The sequence below is a fragment of the Plectrocnemia conspersa genome, unplaced genomic scaffold, assembly GCF_051122295.1.
Source record: "Plectrocnemia conspersa isolate PC_06_02 unplaced genomic scaffold, ASM5112229v1 ptg000013l, whole genome shotgun sequence".
NCBI classification, from domain to species: domain Eukaryota; kingdom Metazoa; phylum Arthropoda; class Insecta; order Trichoptera; family Polycentropodidae; genus Plectrocnemia; species Plectrocnemia conspersa.
The window spans coordinates 10,404,451-10,426,588 of NW_028277177.1; the positions used below are offsets into that span (position 1 = coordinate 10,404,451).

At 29.7% G+C, this 22,138-nt stretch overlaps 1 protein-coding gene across 2 annotated transcripts in view; it reads right to left on the reverse strand.

The window, feature by feature from the left end:
- Nucleotides 1-22,138, reverse strand: part of Cbp53E (Calbindin 53E) — a 129,283-nt gene that overhangs the window by 2,086 nt on the left and 105,059 nt on the right. The window contains exons 6-12 of one of the 2 annotated variants that reach the window (XM_088201733.1): nt 17,404-17,493; nt 14,083-14,169; nt 13,957-14,013; nt 13,719-13,802; nt 13,576-13,631; nt 12,979-13,024; nt 12,158-12,169 (exon numbers count right to left, since the gene is read on the reverse strand). In XM_088201733.1, coding sequence (XP_088057859.1) covers nt 12,158-12,169; nt 12,979-13,024; nt 13,576-13,631; nt 13,719-13,802; nt 13,957-14,013; nt 14,083-14,169; nt 17,404-17,493 — 432 coding nt within the window. The remainder of the gene's footprint in view (nt 1-12,157; nt 12,170-12,978; nt 13,025-13,575; nt 13,632-13,718; nt 13,803-13,956; nt 14,014-14,082; nt 14,170-17,403; nt 17,494-22,138) is intronic. The other variant, XM_088201734.1, reaches the window with a different exon arrangement.

The following is a 22,138-nucleotide window of genomic DNA, read 5'->3' on the forward strand; positions in this document are numbered from 1 at the left end:
TATTTGTATTTTAATTTATATTAAAGTTTTTTATTGCAATCTATATTATTATATATCATATAATGAATTAAAGATGAATTTTGGCTACTTTTAAATGAGCCAAAATGCAGTTTGTTGCAAATGAAATGTCGGATTTTTACTATAAAACGAACGGTTTCTATGAATAATGATCAAACTCATGCTAAAGAATTAAATGTTATATAGATATTTTTCCAGCATTTCATGTGCATATTCATACATACGAGATATATTCGTTATTAAAGATACATTCTAGTTTGATTTATAACGTTGTTAAAATACCACATTTTTATTTTACATATTAATAGCCATTAAACTCTGGGAAGGAGTTTATTGCTTTCAAAATCTACTCTCTTTTTCGACACATAATCCTTTTAAAAATTGTTTAATAAATAAGAGTTTTAGATGCTTCATCAGTGACAATGGACACATGAATTTCAGCAGTAGTTTTTTCTTTTGCACAGTTCTCTAACTAAACAAAGCTCTCAGTAGGCAGAACTATCTATACTTTCCGAATATATCTCATAGCAATATACTTATAAATATAATGATGTAGTTATTTTCAGATGTACTACAAAATAAATGTATGTCGTCGTAGATGTTGATGTATACAATAAGACGATCGTAATCTCCCATCATACGTCTTGAAGACATTCGACATGTTCCCGTTATTGTTTGTAATAATTCAGACATAAAGTTGTGCGATAAGGGAAGTCTTGTCGGTTATCCCCGGAGTAAACAAAGGGCTTGAGGAGTGTCAGGTAAGGAATTTATAGCATGCTCGGCTTACGTAACCAGAATAATCTCGATAAGCCGAGGGGTTTTAAGGTGAAAAACTAGGGAAAACTCACTACACATTCGAGCTATTGTTACGACACACACATGCAGGTCGTGTTGCTGTGGTTGAAGTTGTAAACAGATATTTGTTTATAATACATGGGTCTCTGTCTTTGATAGTTTGTGTTATACGGATAACGTATTGTCATTGGAAAAGATTCTGGCAAACAGTGCCCAATATCAATGCTCTAGGATCGAAGATAAATTGCGCAGATTCGGCGCCTTTTCGTCGAATTGATTCCCACCTACGAATTCGCAGAATGGGTAACTGTCTTGTTTATTGTACCGAAGGTCGTATATCAGATTAAATCTGTCGGGTATAATATACTATATATATATAAATAACAACCTTGACCAAAATAGCAAGGCACCCTGATAAATATTTCATATCTTAATAATTCGAGAAAATATAAATAAAAAATCCATACACAGTTCATTAAAAGCATGTTTAATATTCAGTGGTATTTTATTCGCTTTAATTTTCACTATCGTTATACTGATATTGACAATTGCTGAGATCTCGTTGAATTTTGTTCAAGCAACACGGTAGCGGTCTATTAAAAGTTAACCGCTTTGCAGGGTTCCAATCGCCTGTACGAAATACATGTCCGGCAAAGCCAAGGCGTTGTTTTTTTTATATATTTGAGTACATCTGGCTCTTGATAAAATTTATATTGCTAGTTTTTATATCGATGGAAAGTTGCTGAGTCCTTGGTCTTAATAAAGTATTGTAAATATATTTTTTAGTTCATCTAGATATCGAAATGCTTGCGTATACCGAAGAAGCATTTGTGGGCTAATACAATATCTAGTATCAATTGCATTTTTATTAAGTCCGTTCGATATCAATGTGATTGTAACAATGGTTTTATAGTCAATTTTTGGATCGACATATGATACTAAATCGTTGTACTCAACGAAGTTTCGTTCACAGTAGACCAACCATCATCTAAAATATTTAACAAGAAGTTCAATTTCTAATTATCAACCAGATTATGAAAAATCAATTTCAACATTACAAATTTTACAAACCTTCAACTAGCAAAAAGTAAATAAAAAATGTAATAAATGGGTAAAAATTGTCAAAATATTATGATTCACATTTTTATTTATACGAAGGTGTGGCTCCCAATATTTTCAGGTGGATAACTAGGCCACCCCACATAATTTACATAAATCATTGCTTCCAATAAAGCTTACTTCAACAGAAAACGAACGAATATTTTCTATTGCAAGAATATTCAACACGAAAATAAGAAATAGGCTTGAAATCACATTTTGCACTGAATATGTAAAATATGTGCTAAATTAAAATTAAATTTGTTTTAATAAATTAATATATACATATGTACCAGTCGCGTACGGTGATACGCTTTCTAAGCGACGAGAGTGAGTGAAAGATAAGGGCGTGCGTTACATGCGTTCTGCACGCCCTTATCTCTCTCATTCTCGTCACTTGGCACGCGAGCAAGCGAAAGGGAAAGTATCTCTCCGTACGCGTCTGATATGTACCCATGTTTAACACAAATAATTTTTCACTAAAAAAAATCATTTTTATTCTTTACTACAAATGAAAAATAATCACTTCTACAAATAAAACAAAGTCTTGAATCCAGGGAATTCCCGGTATTTAAAAAAATGTGTCTCGATTTCCGAGATTTGGAGTAATCCGAGACTTAGAAACTCTAATAAACGGAGACAATTTTATCACATCTACAGTATTTGTGATATGCAGCACTTTTTAGATAGTAATATTCATGCGATCTTTGCACACGAACATGATTCCTACCCCAGCTGCTATTATGCAACATCAGACTCTAACACTATGTTTAACTGCATGTTGAAAATCGGCGTGATATTTTATCCGATTTTGGGATGGATTCAATGGACCAAATGGCATTCGCTCAAACATTCTCAGTGTTGCGAGTCACTTCTTATGAAGTTTTACAACCATTAAATATCGTTGAGGAAACGTAGGTGCATACATTTAAACAGCCTAATAAGAAAACGCGATTTTATACTGCTTCTTGGGCAGTTGTCAATCGTTTTTTACAAGTTTCTGTTCTCGACTTCTATGTACCATATTAAATGAGTCGTTTGTACGTATTTTGGTTTAGACTTTGCGCATCAAAAATCATTAAAAAATACTAACAAAACATGAAACTTAAAAGATCGGTTGTTTTCTATAGATTAAAAAAAGATTGCGTTGATTTTTAAGCAATGTATGCATAAATGCAACAAATTCATTTTTAATATCAGTTAAAATTAACGTGCTTAAGAAAATTAATTTAATTGGTTTGTTAATATTGGTTTTGAACTTAATTAAATTAAATTTTTATTTATATAACAAATATAATATGAGCCAGAAATAGTGGCACACTGGTATATAATCAGACTCTCGCGCGTATCGCGCGTTGTTCTGTGGAGCTCATTCTTAGCCGTGACGCATTCCGTACCGATGGGTTCAGATTAGTTTTTAATTCATAATCATATCGCTTTTCATAGAGGAATATCGAATAATTGATCAAATTACTAGGATTTTTGCGTTGCGTATAATTTAAAATAGTAGGTCGATAGCAGAACGAGTTGCTAATTAATAAATGAGTATAACGTGCCTCGAATAATTATTATGTTATTCCAGAATTAATATTTATTTTTGGATACGCTTTGAAACCGTTTTTCGAAGCAAACTCATCCACAGTACCGAGGCTTGAATTATTATGTATATAACGAACTCGTATGTTAGTTAAATTTGAATGTATGAGGTTGAAGTTTAGATATGTTTTGGTTTGTATTAGAAACTTTAAATATGTTTTGGCGTAAAATATAATATAAATCCCTCGTCTGTAGTTAACAAAATGTACTACGTATAACTTCAAATTAATTTGATATATTCTAAAGTAAAATGCATATTTTTCTTGTGTGATCGTTTAAATTAAGGAAATGTACTTTATATACAATCGAATGCCACAGGAAATATGAAATATTTCAATTAACTGATAAAATCTTTCGATTTCAACGCTCTTATAAACTTCTTATCTTTTTCAAGTTAGTCCAGAGAACGAGAATTGACAACCGTCATCAGATACTGTCATAAAAATAGCAATTTGCATTTAATTCCTTTATGTAAGTAAGCTATAATATCAATTCATTTTAATGTGTATTTTACTATTACAGTAGCAACTAACCGTCAAGAATAGTAGGCCTATTATGCTTCTGAGGAATGTGTATTGAACAAAATTGTTATACTCAATTACATATGTATGTTTATTTACTGTAAATCTTTTGCTTCAACATGACATGCGTTACAATAGGGTAAACACAAGTAAGTAATGAGATAAATTAGTGAGCTTATGCACAATCTAGATCGATTTAATTTTAATTATTTATCACGATATTGGACCATGCGATTAAGAAAATCCAGCAAAACCTAATCTGTAATGATCGATCAAAATTATAATTATATTCTTCTGGAATGAACTGGTTAATCGTATATAATATGATTGAGGTAACTGTGTAAGTGTTTATTCTCACAACTCCGTTGATTGTGCTTTTTCACATAATGTTTTCAAGAGCTGTGTTATACACATTCTATCAATAAAGTTAACTGAAAAACCGCAACGCGAAAAACATTTTTCAATGTAAGCAATAAAGAAAAAAATATTGACATTTCAAGGAAAATTTTATCCTAAAAGGTTGCCAACATTATTTAGAACATTTATGATGCGAATAAAGTTAAAATTTTTGATGCTCTCATGGGTAATGTAACAGGAATGAAAAGGCGCTTTTATTGTGTCACTCTTAATATTAAAAAAAAAGTTTGTCGTTTTGTTTTGAGTTGTGTCCCTATTTATTGACAGTAAATCAATATTAATATAAAGAATTATTCAGAAAAAGTGATTCGGCTTGATATGAATGAGAATAACGCACATTTTCTCTTTCTGTTTAACGTCATTTTTTAAAGTAAGCTGTAATGCAGTTTATGTTATATGCTTACTGCAGTTTTATCAAAGTATAAATAAACTTATTTCACTTCTTTGTAAAATATAACATAACAAATCTTGACAATCTCATTATCAGAAAAAATGTGTATGTGTTTTTTTTTAAGTTTTGCCTGTAATGAAAATTTTTACAATTTTTTTCTTCCGGTAACGTTAGTAAATATGGAGTTTTGCCAATTTACACTTATGGTTATCGATGTATTATGTATTAAATATATTTTTATTAGAAATTTGAAGGAAATCTCAAATAAAATATGCGTTTTATTCATATAAATATAACGGAACATTAAACATAAAACACATTAAGATTTCCTCTATAATGATTGATTAGTACAGAATGACGTTTTCGACGATTCGATTTTCTTTGATCTGCACATTTTAAATATATCATACTATCCAAAGAATTCACATTTTGAATATCGTAAACCTATTTTTAGTATAATATATGAGAGGGATTTATATTCTAATGTGATAGTTGATCATTCAAACGAAAATTTATTACGTAGTTTAGCGATCAACAAGTTGTTTGCTCGTTCATCCGGTAAGAAAATATTCATACCTTGAATATTTCTCACGACAGAACTTCGAAGCCATATCAAGCTTGAAAATGAGCAATTAAGCCTTAAATAAAAATCACACAAGCGGATTATCTCGACAAAAGGCGCAATCCTAATTTCCTCGCGTGAAAATGGAATTCGACCCTGAGAGCGTAGGAAAATCGATATTTCCGCAGGAAGCCCGAACCGGAACCGGAGGCTGTGTGCGTAATCGCGATTCGATCCTTCAGGTGAGTTTTGAGACGAATTTAGCTTTTGAAATTGAAAATATAGAGAGTCAAAGGGGAGCGCTCCGGATGAAAAGCGTCGTATAATATATTACGGCACGCGATTCATTCGAATTACGTCTTCTAGACAAAGAAATTGGGAACGTTCTCGGGCAAAAAAGTCTTTTCGAGAAAATTATTCTCCACGGACTGACACACGTTGAAATTCGTCCCTCTGTGATAAAATGTTTTCATGTAAGAAAAAAATAGAGCTTTTTTAAATCTAATTGAAAAATCGCGAGAAGATTTTCTCGGATTGTAAAGACTTGTTAATGAAAGTTAAAAAAAATATTTGTATAAGCTATTAGTTTTATTTTATTTAATAATATTTAATGCATATTTGCTGCTTATCTTTTTAAAGTTAGTAGTTAGTTCAGAGAAAAAAATTAACAACCGTCGTCAGATACTGTCATAAAAATAGCAATTCCTTTACATAAAGAAATTTTTAATTGTATATATTATAGAACACAAATAAAAACAAGGTATTGTTTATTGGGTATAAGACTATCACTGCAGCAATTAATTCTCAAGGATAGTAGGCCTATAATGCTGTTGAGAAATGTGTATTGAACAAAATTGTTACACATAGACGTTAGCCCAATGCGTTACAACAGGATAAACACAATCAATCTCAAATAAAAAATGTGATAACAACGTATCGGTAAAGTATATATTATAAACGTCATAAATAAAATTGTACCGATCGCTATTCAAGCAAGAGTGTGATAATAATTTTCCAGCAGGTAGTGAAATTACAAATTCCATTGGTGCTAGATTTATGCAATTCAGAAAAAAAACCGCTAGGAAATCAAGTAAAATATTTAAAAGATGAAAACAAATATTACAGTTACCACAAATAACCATGACTAGTCATAACTAATCATTGATTAAAACATAATGCTGCCATAAGTAGATTATTTCCCATAAGCCCTGAACTCGAATCCAGCGGTGCTTACACCGAATCGATATATTCGAAGCCAAGAGAAAAACAGCAGCTTCCACTTTGACCTTTAGAATTGGCCTAGCCAAGCCTTGAATTTTCAAGAGTTTCAACAATAACATTTTAGGACACAATACGTATAAATTACTTATCACAAAATCCATTAATTAAAAAACTTTATTGCCCCATTATAATTATTGTAACTTAAAAGTAATAATTGAACTATTTTTTTGCAAAATATAATAAAAATAATAACGCATTTTTATTCAATTAGAATAATCAAAAATAATCTCTGCAAATTAGTGCTTCAACAATATTAATTTTCATATATGAATTTCTTAAATATTTCTTAGAAAATCAAAAATACATTCCCCGTGTATTTTAAAATATATGAAATCTCGTTTATTTTAACTCAATTAAGAAAATTCAAGACAGATTTCTTCTTCCATTAAAATTTAACGCAAGTAAATGTATTTGAGAGATACATTTTTGATTAAGTTATGTACGTATATAGATCAAGAAATATATACATATTAAAACAAAAATGTTTCTTTATCGAACAGTAAAACATATTCTCTCTATGAGAAGCACCATAGTTTTACACAGAAAAATAACAATTTATGTAATGTTTGGAAGGTAGTAATTTATATTTCCCATAGGGTATTGCTGTAACATATAATATATAAATTTTAATTTAAGAGAGAAGTGAAGTAATTATATTTTTCATGGACCTAAAGTGCAATTAAGCAAATTCGGAACAGATGGAATTTATTATGGAACCATTTATATTAAAGAGCTAATGTGGGTTTGTTTTTGGTTTGAGTAGGATCTTGAAGAGTAATTATGCATAATTTGATCGGTCATTGTATGTAAAGTGATTACATTAATATAATAGACAGACATATGATACATTAAATAGTATATTATACACTATGATTCATTAAACTGTACATTAAGATAGAATATAAATAATTTATAGGGTTGTGTGTCATAGTTAATGTGAGGTTTTCAAGAATTTAGTATGACATAAAAGATTTCGATGAATTATTATACAAGCTTACACGGCTTTTAAATATTTTTAAATGTTATGTATTCAGGACCATTAAATCTACTAATAAAAGGGTAAAGGGGCAAAATTAATAAATACAATACTATCGCTTCTCTTCTTATTACGTTTGTATGTAAGCGATAAGAAAATATTTCTTTACTGATTAAATAAAGTTATCTACTTTATGATTTAAAATGCGATGTTAAGGTAGAATTGAAGTCAGTCTAAAAAACGACGTTACAGGCCTTTTGAAATATTAGCGTGAGATTATTTTATTAATTTAAGATGTAAAATAAGAGTTTTTAATTGAATTCTGATAAACTTTTATATTTAAATTTCTATGTAAGGTACGCTTCAACTATTTTAATATTGATTACAAAAATAATTACTTGAAATATAAGCAAAATAAAAAATATACATAAATATATTTTAATTAAATTATAGTATATCAGAGATTTATTCATCAATGTATTATATACCTTAGTTATCTTGCAAATTAGTACTGAAAGCACTTTTCTGTATGTTCATACATTATACATAACATTATTTTGTAGAGGAAAGTGGTGCAATAAATACATTGTGTAACATAAGCCACATATATCAGAAATATTCCTCCAAGGTAAAATGAAAATATGTACGCGAATAACAAAAATGCACACAATATATTAACTAATATTATGTGGAAAAATACAGTAAAACCTAACCTTATGAACTAAACTATTTTTACTGGGAAATGTACAAAGATATTATTTTTATTCATATTAGGGTGAGAAGGGCTGTGAAATTATTAACGCCATTTTGAAGTGAATTAGTGATTCTACATATCCAGATAATAATAAAACTTTCAAGCTTTTAAATTATTGTTCACCAGAATGTGACACGCTCGCTTAACAAATTAAGAAAGGACTTTGAATACTTTGGACAGTTGTGAATGAATTGAAAATTTGTTTATGAATATTTAAAGCAGACATATATTAAATATTCTATTGTGTGAAATATACTACTGGAAAGAACAGCATCGGAGTTAAAAATATGTAAAAAATAATATAGTATGTTCTAATAACACTTTGGTATTCAAAAAATCGGACTGTCGCTTTCATAAATATTGATTATATAATTCCAGTGCAGAATTGATTCTGTGCATTTAAAAAAAATTAATACGTAAAAAATAAGCAAATAATAAATTTATTTTTGACTTGGGACACTTTAGAGTTCATCCGAGCTTTCACTAAGTCAAGCATCGATGGAAATTATATAATATAAAGAATATCAGCTACGATTTTTGAAACCCAACTTTACGTATATGTATATATGTATATTATAGTATTCCAAAAACTATACGTGACTTAAAAATTGTGAAGCAATTATAATTATTTATAGAAAACGCCTAGACATTTAGGTCAATACAACCGAAATTAGAGATTTTTTTATTAAAAAGTTAATAATCACATCAGCGAACATCTTTACGCAATAATTGAATTTTTCAAAGTATTTATTAAAATATAAATATTATTTTCCGTTAATTAATTTTTTATACGAAGATCGATTAAAGCTTTACTTATATATTACATCAATTTAATTTTATAAATCGTTCGATCATCGGATTCACTACTGTAATAAATTTGTATGTACCCATGGAAACATTTTTATATAAAATATATAAACATCGTAATTATTTACTGAGTTTCAACTTAAAACCTAATCAATACCAAAGTACTTTCTGAGAATACTCGATGGTGGAAATTATGTTTCTAATTAGATTTTTCGTTATTATCATTATTTTGAGTAGTTATAGACAATATTCAACGAGCTCGTTTTACTTGTTGAAATATAAAATATTTATGATTAATTAAAACAATATTTTAATTTACCAAAATGAAAAATAAAAAATGGCGCAGTAATAGCAATATTAATAAATAAGTTGAATCTTGATGGATTTCGTAAATATAATTTATCTAGGGACTATTTTTTACAGTATTGAACATTACAAGAAAATACCACCTAAATCATAATTTAACATCAATTTGCAAAATTGAACATTGTTTTCGGACATCGTTGTCATAATCGAGAGGTGATAAATCAACTTTTTTTCCGTCGACAACGAGAAGAAGATGAAAACACATTTATAACCTTCTTATTTTCGTTTCTCTAGGCTTGCGGCTTTCGTGACACGGCTGTGTTATTTTATATCGTGTTTTCGGAGGCAATTCCATTAGCGATGAATAGATAAATCTGTAATTACATTATCATACCCTCCGCAAAAGCCGCATATACATAACTGATGTCATATCGCTGTTTGTGCAGGGCGCAGCCCCTTTATACTCAATTAACATTGTCTTGTGTGAACTATACACGTCGATATAAACTACGGGGTAAATAATAAATAACTTCAGGTGGTGAATAATGCGATTTTTATGATAAAACCTATCAGGCCAGTCCGTAAGTTTATACATAATTGGATTATATGTGACTCGATTTGCTAATAGAGTAATCTCTTCTGCATGAGAGGTCAACTATTATACATATATCGTAAGATTAGATTAATAGATTTAATTAATCTTGGAACTATATTTAATATACATAAGAAAAGACATAAATAATATATGTGACATACATATGTATGAATATCGCATATAAAGGTTATTAGAAATCGATCACCGATGAAATTTTTTTCGCTTTGCACCAAAATAAAGTGTTTTTTCAGAAAAAGTTTAGTGTTATATAACATAGTATATTAAAAAAATATAAAATAAAGAAAAAAATATCTTTAAATACATACTAAAAAAAACCTTAATTGCAATAACGGTTATTTCAAGTTTTTACTAGCAACATATGATTGATGTAACATAATTTATCCAATAGTGACAACCGCCGTATAAAAATTACCAAAAATATTTTTTTATATTTAATATAAACATAATATTAAAATATTAAGATATTCGTTATTTAAAATGCAATTTTATACATTTTTTATAGTGTGATGTTAATTGAAATGTTAGAAATACAGATGTATATGTTATTTGATTTATTATCATCATAAATAAGCTGTACTATTTAAACTGTAGTATTTTATCATAATCAATATGTTTTTAATATTTTTTTCTATAAAATAAATTTATGTTTTTCCTATCTTTTCAACAAATTTAATAATTAAAATAACATGTTTTCTCTTCATGAAGTTTAAAATAAATAAAAAAAAGTTGAGAATCTACAGACTATGTTGTTATACAAATACTTCATTTTCAGTTTCTATAGCGTGTATATTTGTAACTGGTATATTAAGTAATCCCAAAATAATCCCAAAATCAATGTCGATTTTTTAATTTAAGTTTGAGTCAGTCGTGCTTTGGGCGTTGATACTTAAGTACGTATTTTGTTATAAGAATTTCTTTGAAAAAAACTACGGACAATAAAAACATTTCTGAAGTGGTAGTTGATTCAAATCAAAGATATTTTAAAACAATTGAACGGGAAATTACGATATCAAGAATAGTCTTAGATGTGGGAGACCAGCAAACGATGATGTCCTGACTGCAAAAATGCAAGCAAAATCCTACTCATACTATTCATCAGCTTCCCAAGAAACTAAACAAGTTCGATTTAACAGTGCATAGCCATTTTAGGAATATTGGAAACGACTGGAGACAAGGTGTATGGGTTCCATACAAAAATAAAACAAGTCGGCGCATATTCGTATATTTCAAGAGCTTCTGGATTTTGAAAGTAGTCGCATTTTCTCGATCATTTGATAACCGATTATAAGAAATAGGTGCTGTACGACAAAAGCGCGTCTCCATATGCTAAAATTGACTCTCGATAAAATCAAGAAACATCCACCTTATTCTCCAGACCTTGCTCCTTCCGACTACCATTTATTTCAATTAATGCAACACTTTCTAGAAAAGAGGACTAACAGAATATTTTGCATCAAAGTCTTCAACATATAAGTGAGAAATTTTCAACGAGAAGTGAATATAGGTTATATTAAAAAAATATCACTAAAATAAAAATAAATTTTTTGTGTCGTTAAATTTATTTTGGGATATGTACCTCATATACCTAATCAATACCAAATTAAATTAAATTTACACGATTTATGCAGAGCGCGCGTTGTTCCCCCGTGAAGCGATCCATTGCGACTAAATTTTCAAGGTCCAAATTCCCGCGCGCTCAGAAGCAATTTAAGTACAAAAACTTGTGTATCACTCTAGTTATTATTCATATGTTAATAATTACATATCGCACAATATATTTTTATAAAGAAATGCCTTTTTCTTCAATACGATTTGCTAATTAAAAATGCAATAATACAAAAAAATACTTCCGGACTGACCTAATAATATAATCGGTACGAAACTGTCGATGATTATCGAACTGTAAATATTTTTTTGTAACACAAACATTACTTTTAATGCGTGCTTATCACGAAAATAGTTCGATAAACATCGAGTGTGAACATTTAAAAGCGACAGTGGAAGATAGCAACTTACTTCCATTCCTTCCTAGGTAGGCCAGGTGGTAGAAGAAGAGGACAGACATAGATTGCAGACAGATACAGAAAAAGGGACAGATGGCAAAGAGTGCTTCGGAAATTGCATGTTATATTATACTAAATATTAGAATCGATTTCGTAAATTATTTAATTTATTTATATTTTTTCATAATAAAATGTTTTAAAATAATACGAATTCCATTCTTGTGCATTAAAGTGCAATTAAATTACATGGTATCCTACAAAGGAAGATTGTGCTATATTTTTTATTTTTATTTTATTATCGTATCGTCAATACATGCGTATTATTTAATATAATTTGCTTTAATTTATTATTTATTTTAGTAAAATGGAATGATTGAACGATCTGGCTAGGAAATTTCCATTTAAATTTAATCTCGTCAGAGATAATTGTATACGTCATCAGATCAGTTCAATTTTCCCAGTTTTACGCTTATCGCACGAGAAACTCATAAGCGAAAGTGAAATGTGCAATTTTCAAGCGACATTATTTAATTAGTACTCATTTTCAAGGATCAAGGATTCGTCTGACATTCCCTAGAGAGGAATTTTAATTGCGAAAACCGACGATCGGCGCTTAAGATGAATTTTCAGCAAATTCCACGCAAACACATAACAGTAACTAAACAACATTGAAAACCGCATGAATTTTAGTTTAAATATTGAATAGTATATAGTATTAGTTTTTTTATCAAAAATATTGAAATAATAATATATAAATATTATATATAAAAGTTAAAATTAAAACGTTTTTTTCTTTCAAGATAACGAAGTTTTTATGTAATATTTATTCCTTACCTTGAATACTTGTCGACACAAGAAGTTTTCTTTTACGGGTAACAATCTGAAACACAAAGTTTTATCATTAAAAAAATAACTTCATCTTATCTAAGTATAGGATGGTGCAAAAATTGAAAATAACGTTTTATGGCAATAACATTTATTATATATGTATATACTATATATATATATAATAAAGGGCACACCACAAAAAGTTTTTTTTTTCAATTTGATATGATTATATCAAGTTTTGGTCAGAATATCTAGGGCATCATTTTTCTTTCTACGAAAAAATTGATAAAAAACTCTTCGTCAACTCAAGATGTAAGTAGGAGAAATATTTGCCAAATATAATATAATTTTTTTATGATACGAATCATTAAAAATTTGTTTTTTTTTTGATACGAAGTAATATTTATGATTTCAGAAAAAAATATAAATCGTTGAGATAGTCGTATTTATCTCTTTTGTATTAAATGTTTGTTGCCTTTTAAACATGATTTAACATATTGACTTATAAGTCTATTTATTTATTATAAAAATAAAAAAAACTTATATCAATCTCTATAAGTTGAAAAAAATATTAATAAAATTATTTTAATTAATGTTACTTACTTAGCCATTTCAGATAGTTGTAAACGACCATCTTTATTAGCGTCGAATACTTGAAGCTGAAAAAGTGTATTTTATAGATTAAATAAATAAAAATAGCATCATATTAATTCATATCCTATAAAAAAAATCTCATCTCTGCATACCATCGTGTCAGTGTATTCGATTAATTTGTCTTCGGACACATCGTTTATCTTCTTGGCCTCTTTCAAAAGGTCTCTCAGAAAATTCTGAAAAAATGTGTTTAGAAATATAGATATCGTTATAGCTTAAGGCGAAGCGCGTAATTCGCAAAATAAATATTTTTTCAACATCGCATATGGACCAATTTGTCTAGATACAAAAGCTGCGAATACACAGTTAAAAATACGTATTCATGTTTACCTTCAACTCGTCAGCCTCGATGTATCCACTTCCGTCTGTGTCGTATTCTCTCCATATCTGCAAGTTATATTACATCCGTTGAACAATTTTTGTGTGCTGGTATTGAATTATACGATCTAAATTTACCTTCATAAACTCGACGCTCGATTCCAGAGGGTTATCGAAGCGGAACAGCAATAAGAAGTTTTCCTCCATTGGCAGAAGCTGGGCCAACTAGATCGACATATATAATTTATGAAACTTCATATCCATTTAGATTAATATATAAAATCATTAAGATAAGTATTGTACATATATAGCGAGTACTCGAAAAAGTCAGATCGGTCGTTTAAGAAAAATATTTGCCAGGTTTGAGAGTCTTCAAAGACTTAGTATTGCAAAATAAAACCAGTACTAATTTAGCAAACTGCTTTAAAAAATACATCCAAAACATTGCTACCTGATATATGGTAATGGGTGAATAAAAAAATTTAAACTTATTAAAAAATACTACACTAAAAATCATCATGCTTCGATTTATGCAAATGTTGAAAGAATAATGAAGCTCGCTCATTTATTCAACGTTGCTTTCATATTTCGCTTCATACTGAAACAATGGTAAAATGCAGAAGTAATTACACTTCTCAAATCAAGAAAGCCGCTGGAAAAGGGATCATTACACAAAGCAATATCTATACTTATAGTGGCTTCAAAATAATTAAAAAAATACTGAAACTTGTGATTAGAGAAAATAATATTTTCTCTATACATAAGTCAGGATATATTTGACACTGACTTTTTATCTAGAATCATGACAGATAACACATAATTCATGACTAATACACTTTTAAGCACAAAATCGTAAATTTTTAGTTGCCAATGCAGGAATGAAGAAGCTGTTCCTTTTATCATAGATTATTGAACTGTTTTGAAAGAAAAAATTAAAAATATTTTCATTCGTTTACAGTACTCGTGATATACTGGCTTAAAAATTTATTTACTGTTTATTATCAAAAAAAAGAAAGAGCTGACATATATTGAGTTTGACAATTCAAGGAATTGCCTACAATGGATTATTTTTGCTTAGAGTGAAATATCATATTATATTAAAAAGGATATAAATGTATTATTAAAATTTTCAACAAGATACATATCTGAACCAAGTTTTTCTTCTGATAGTACAATAAAAACAAAAAAGGAGCGCCTGTTACCCCTTTGAGCGATATCGCCGTACATGTACGGTGGTCGATCTTTTACTGTTTTGAGGTACCCCAGATAGTTATATAATATATTCACATACAAAACTGATAAAATCATAATTAAACACACATTATATTTACATGATTTTTTAAATTTCATTTAATGAAAATTATTTAATTGTAAATAATACAAATAAATTAAAGCATAAGAAATAAATAAACACAACAAAATATATTTTAAATTATTTTTATAAAAAATATGGTGAGCCTCTGAATTGATATAAAAAAATCCACAAAACGGAGAATAATATATATAAAAAAAATTAAAATAAATTTAATAATAGAAATGTGTTAAAATATATTATTAAAACATACTAATACAGTAGTAAAATAAAGCTAAGCAATAAATATTTTTTCTTTAAAAAACAATGAATGCAATATAAAATAATTATAAATTAGTAATAAAAAAAATATTTATGGAAAAATATGGAAAATTTATTAATATACTAAAAAATTAACGAATATGTCTAAATTAACTCAACTACTTAAAGGGTTAAGAGTTGGAGAGGAACTGTTTGTATTTTTATGGATCATAAAATCCAAAATACAAGAATGTAAAAACAAACATTCTCAGGTTTCTCAATGAATTATATAATTAAAGTGCTTTATAATGAATACCATTAATTTTTTGTACATTAATAAAATATTATAAATGTTCTTGTATTTAATATCTCATTAATAATTTTTTATCTATATTTATCTAAATTGCTTTAGAATAGTCTGAGTTCCTTACTTCGAAATCAAGACGGCTTTATGGTTGCCACTCAGAAAAAGGTTAAGAAACTCTAAATAAGATGGTTAAGGTGTAGCAAACCAACTGATTTTCTATCCATTTGGTTATCGAAATATAATTAATTGTCTAAAAATTGTCGTCATCATTGAATAAAAATCTGAGACATTTTTTTTGGCTTTTATTTTGGCTTCTAATGCCATGTTCCAATTAAAATTTACATATATTGAATTTTTTTGTATTGTTCTTCAGAACGAATCAATTTAAAAGTATTTTTATACTGTAAATAATTTCAGCAATTTGTATTTATAGTAGCGAATATATTTTTATAAAATGATTATGCTATTGTAATTTGATAACGATCAAAATTTAATAAAGTAAATAATTATTCTCTAATGAACCATTAAATCTGTTCGCTCAATATTCTATATTTATTTTAAGTATGATTTACATAATAAGAAGTTACAAAATAAAACATTATGTATATATATGTATATGATTAATAAAACCATCCTGTTTTAAATTTTACACTTTCTGTGAAACAACACACGTGTAAAATTACTTTCGAACTAGCAAACGTGTAAACAAGCGACATGCTCGATGTTAATTTGAGGGATGAAATTTTACTGTCATATATGTACATATATTTTTAATCAATGCCTTTTACTGAAAAAGCGACTGTATTTATTTTGTTGGCCTGAGGCAGTTCCGGAAAATTCCTGTTTTTCGTTTGTAGATTTAATTCCAATTCGAGGGTTCTAAAGCCACATTTTTCGTTCATAAAATGAATTTTATACTCGTACGTATATAGGTATTAATTATTTATTAAAAAACTCAAATGCTTTTAGCGAGATTATTTACATGTAAATTTTCACACTGCATTGCGTTATAATTATAAATCGTCCGAATAAAATCAAATTAGTTTAAGAGCAGGAGTCGAATGGAGTTGAGATTAAAATTTTAAAGCTTTCCTTTGAATCTCGTTCTCTACAGTCTATACTATAATCGGCTTTGCGCGTTCCTGGATTTAATTCCAGACGTATCTGCCGAACACATATATACGTATAACTAATATATTTTTTAAATATATATTTTAATTTATCACTGATCGAAAAATATGAAATAATAAAATGAGCGGAATAATTTATTCCCGTGTCACATTTGGGACTGTAATACGTGACACGGTTACTTCTAGAATATGTAGGGATGTTCAGAAAGGTTTACTTTAATATGCATGCTAGTAAATATTTGTGTATTCATGCAAACATACAAATACACCTATTTATATAATAATGAATAGACGATCTTCTGGGGGTGAGACATCAGCAGACGCTGAACTTCGCTATGTCAAAGTTTTCTGAGTAAACATTAAAGTAAACTATGAACGTGTTTACTTTATGTTTTGTATACGTTGAAACACTCTTTCCTAATACTGCTATGTACTATCTAATTTTTTTGTTATAATGAAATCATACAAACCTCACGAATATCAATTTTCCCGTCTTGGTTGTCGTCATAAGCTTCCATGAAGCAAGCCTTCAATTCTGCCAACATTGCGTCGGAAACAGCCTGAAAACACAAATGAGTAAATTTCATTAATAATGTAGAGAATAAAATAGTATTCGATAGCTAAAGTTATAAACATTAAAATTCTTAATAATATTATATATTGATCCTTGTTAATTTTCAGTACTTAATATACGTTTTATAAAATATTAGGTAATCATATTTTTTACAGTCAAAAACAGGTTATAAACTATCGTTTTATTTTAGTACAGAATTTATTTTTCAATATGTACATCAAGTTCATTATAAATATTATATAATATATTATTTTGTAAAGAATCGAGTTGATAAGACATTTGTACATATTTTTAATCAAACATAAGTTTATGGCAGTTTTATTATTATAATAATTAAATTAAATTTGGTCTGCTCTTTTATAATATATAATACTAATATATGTTAATTAACAAAAACAATATATGGTGTTCTTTGATGAAAGTTGGAAACCTAAACAAATATGTTTGTATGCTATAATATACCCATGTGGTGTAACATTGAGGGGAAATTTCTCTCTATTTCATCGGTGTCAAGCTACCATGGGATTAGTTTTATACTCTGATGTCGGACAAGATAAATGTTCACTTGACCTAAAATCTTAACCGTACTCAAACACTGTGCTTAGGTACGTGGAATCAATGTCAAAACAATTGTTCTAATAATAGAGAATTGCCACTAATTAAGCACACTTTAACGACATAACCCGAATTCATGACATTTGTCATCCCATTTGCATTTGCAAGGTATTTATCTGATGCTGAAATTAGCGACCGCAACGAGATTAGATATAGATAAAATATATATTATGTATATGTTACACTAACATCACAATTGTGAGGTTTACAGGATGGATAAAAAATAGTGAAATAACATACCACATACTAATTATATTCTGCTTTCGATACAGAAAAAATGCGCATTGAATGCAATATATCATAATGGCATTGAACACACATATTATGTAAATAAGGTAATAATTCTTTCTGACACATTTAAGCGCAAAAAATCAATTGATTCTTAGTGATTTAAGCTTCAATCGCATTTCAGCATTTGCCATGACAATAAATATATCACGACGACAGACGTTTGCTGTCACAAAAATTAAACTTAAGAGATGTACAATTTGTTTCTTTCATTGTTAACTTTATGTTTTAATGGAACGAGCAGAAGATCATAAGCAAAATAAGTGTTGAAGAATACGATATAATTAAAAAGAAAATGCGGACGAAGCCGTGTACAAAAAGCTAGTGATTATATAATATAAGATTATACTTTGTAAAAGGTCGATATCATTACATTATACTTAAAAAAATACTAATTTAGACCTTTGCGTATACGTAGGTATCTTAATGAAATTCCACAAAAGAGAAAAAGAGATCTGGGATTTTTGTAAAAATTCCAAGTGTCGACTTTCTTAATTGCCAGAGGCTTTAAGTGGGTATGCAAATTTTAGGTCAAATATAATGATGGGGTATCTAACTCTCGTCTGATGTTTTCCTCCCCAAGCCGAAATGGGACATTTGGGTTGGTCTGCAATATTTATGTTCGCACAGCTTTTCCCCTGCGGCACAAAAAACGGGAAAACACTGCCATATAATACGTATGCAAATGTTAAAACTTCTAGGGTTAAAGCCGTTTTAATTAGGCTCTGGCATTCCGGATTATTATCAAGTCGCACTTTACATAGAGTTGTGTTGAATATAAAGTTTTATCTGTTTTACATACACATTAATATAAAATTATAATGTAATAGAAAAATATTTATGTATGACGTAATATTATTCAGCAGAGAATTCTGAATAGAGGTGTTTTTTTTTTAGAAACGTAGGCTGCTCTTGTGAATTATATTGATAATGCATGAAAAGGGTTTACATGAATAGTTGAAGGACTTGTTGAATGACAAGCTATACATAGATCTAAAGCAACAGCTGAAGTTTTTCCTATGATATTTTTTTTTATAAGGTATAAAATATTTCTTTTTTTACTTAACTGAAAGTTTTAATATAACATATTTAATTGCACAATTAATATGTAATACAAAAGGAATAAATATTTAATATATACAAATCAAAGTTCATGTATATTTTTTACAGCTTATTGTGCTTTAAAACATCTTAGGTCTAGGGGTATTGGCAATAAAACCTTTTGTAGTGATACTTAAAAATGTTCACGTTTTAATATAATATGTTCCTTAACTAAACAATAACCAGAATCTCTAAGATAAAATAAGTTATATAGATTCAAAATTTTTGAACCACTTTTGCTATAAAAAACTTACCCCTCTATTTATAGTACCTGGGCATATCATTAATCCCAAGCAAAAATTTGGATTGTTTTTCCTTAATTGCTCTATATCTTATATTTTTTTCGACAGAAAGTTATTTTTTGCTAATATTCATATTTTTAATAGTGTGGCGACTGGCGACCACCATGAATAGCAACAGACAAAAAAGGGCAATTGTCTCATTGTTAATGCCCGTAACCAAGAATGTTCACCATTAACAATGAGACAAACATCATGGCACAAGAGGGATTTATTTTGACCACACAACACGGGTCGTTATGAGAATCCCTTTTGTGACTAAACGGTGCGGATGCAATTAATCATCACAACAGCAAACCCTTTCCGTAGAATTCAAAAGTCGGGGCAAGCAAAAACTCGCTTCCAAATATGCAACATCCGATTTCTCGAATTCTACGAAGTGACTCCAGCGATTGGCTAGGAGATCGACGCACAAGCGTGATTGGCCAGCAAGTGTGCATCCCCCAAAAGAATATAAGCCCGGACTCCGACGAGGAGACGGCAGTTGATCCATAAGACTTTGGTAGAGGGCCCAAGGCAGTTAATCCACGAGAGTCAAGCGAGAGACGAGACGCTGAGGCACCAGACAAGAGACCAGACGTCAGAGAGCGGAATCAGCGGCAGTCGATCTATCAGCAGCCTTCCTGAGGAACCAGCTACGCACCTCCACCTGACACTCCTGACACCTGTCGCATGCAGCTTGAGCCATCCTGAGCATCATCAACTGCACGAACTCCGACATCATGAGAAACGTCACGCCGTATTCGTCCGTTAACAAACTTGTAAATATAAAATAATAAACAGTCTAATAGGATTCACCGAGGAGTCTCATTGGCTGCGAGGTCAACCACCCCTAGGGTTACGCTCCCTAAAATAGTATTAGTTATTGAAAAAACTAGTTTAGTGATGAGAAATAATACATTTTATTTTGAAATTAAAAAACGGCTCACAAGGCAGATCGAGGCTATATTTATAATATTTGGTATGTCCTCCTTTTTTAATTGTTACTTGAAGATTCGAATTATGATTCCATTCATAAATCACCTTTTTAATTAGCTCCCTTTTTGGGGTTATTGCAATTTTAGCAATCTCCCTCTTCAAAAGCACCCAAACATTCTCGATGAGGTTCATATTAAGCAAGTTTTCTGGCCAATCTAACACTTTGATGTTTTTATCCTGCAGAAAAGCCGTGATGCACCAGCAACGTCGTGCATGAATATCGGCTCCTCGCCTCCAGGAAAGTTGTGGTATAAGGCGTGTCTCCAATACTTTTTTGTATTGGTCTTGATGCATCGTCTTCTCGACTATGTAAAGATGGTCTATTTTATTCCCAGAAATTACTGAGCAAATTATGATTGAAGGTGGGTGCTTAACAGTAAGCATAATACATTCTGGAATATGTTTTGCGCCTGCAAATTTTTTTTTCTCCGGAAAAACTTGAAACACGGATTCATCTGAGAAGCGCACCTTCAAATTAAAAAATACGCTTTAAAGAAGGATTATTTTATTCGTGACATACTTAGTTGGCAAAAAAACAGCACTATTACCTTTCCCCAATCCTCAACAGTGAAATTATTATATTTATGAGCACATGGAAGATGCTTCTTAAGCATTAACGGATCTGACCACCGCGGGTGCCTGGCGAAAGCCACATATTTGTCTGTCCGCCATTTGTCCGCTGTCCATGCTCAAAAATAATAGATCGGAAATCCGACAGTGAGACATCAAACTAAATTCGTATGTTAAAATCGATTATTATTTTGACGCCAATCGCCATTAGTTATTCTTCTAGTACTGTAGAGATAGGGTCTTATAATGTGTTTGTTTAGTTGAAATGCAGAATCACCTAAAATCACATAAATCTGATGTCCGAGTTCAGACAGTTTGCGTGTGTAGCGATGCTCGGACAGATCTGTCCTGGTGTCCGTCGGACATATCTGTGCGTGTGTGCTTAACCATTGTCGAAGTTTTGATTTTCGGGCCGTCTTACTCGCGACCGACCCCAATTATACCAATCGACGTCTCACTCGCTCTCTTCATCGGTTATGTTTTAAGTCAATAAACGATATGCTAATTTTCGATTTTCAACACAAATATTACGAATCTTTCTGTCAGTTTTAGGGGTTGAAATGAAGCGCTTTCCACAAGAACCCTTTCTTCTTGGATTTAAAGTGCTAGAGTATATTTTTCTTGATATTCTTCATAGAACTTCCCGAGACGCCAACTGCCTTTGCAATCATATATTGAAATAGAAGAAGAAATATCAGAAGTCCTGATTATTGTCTAACTTTCTTCGGCGACTGGTCAGAGTGTTTCCGTATTTTAATTAAAAAATAAATATATTTATCC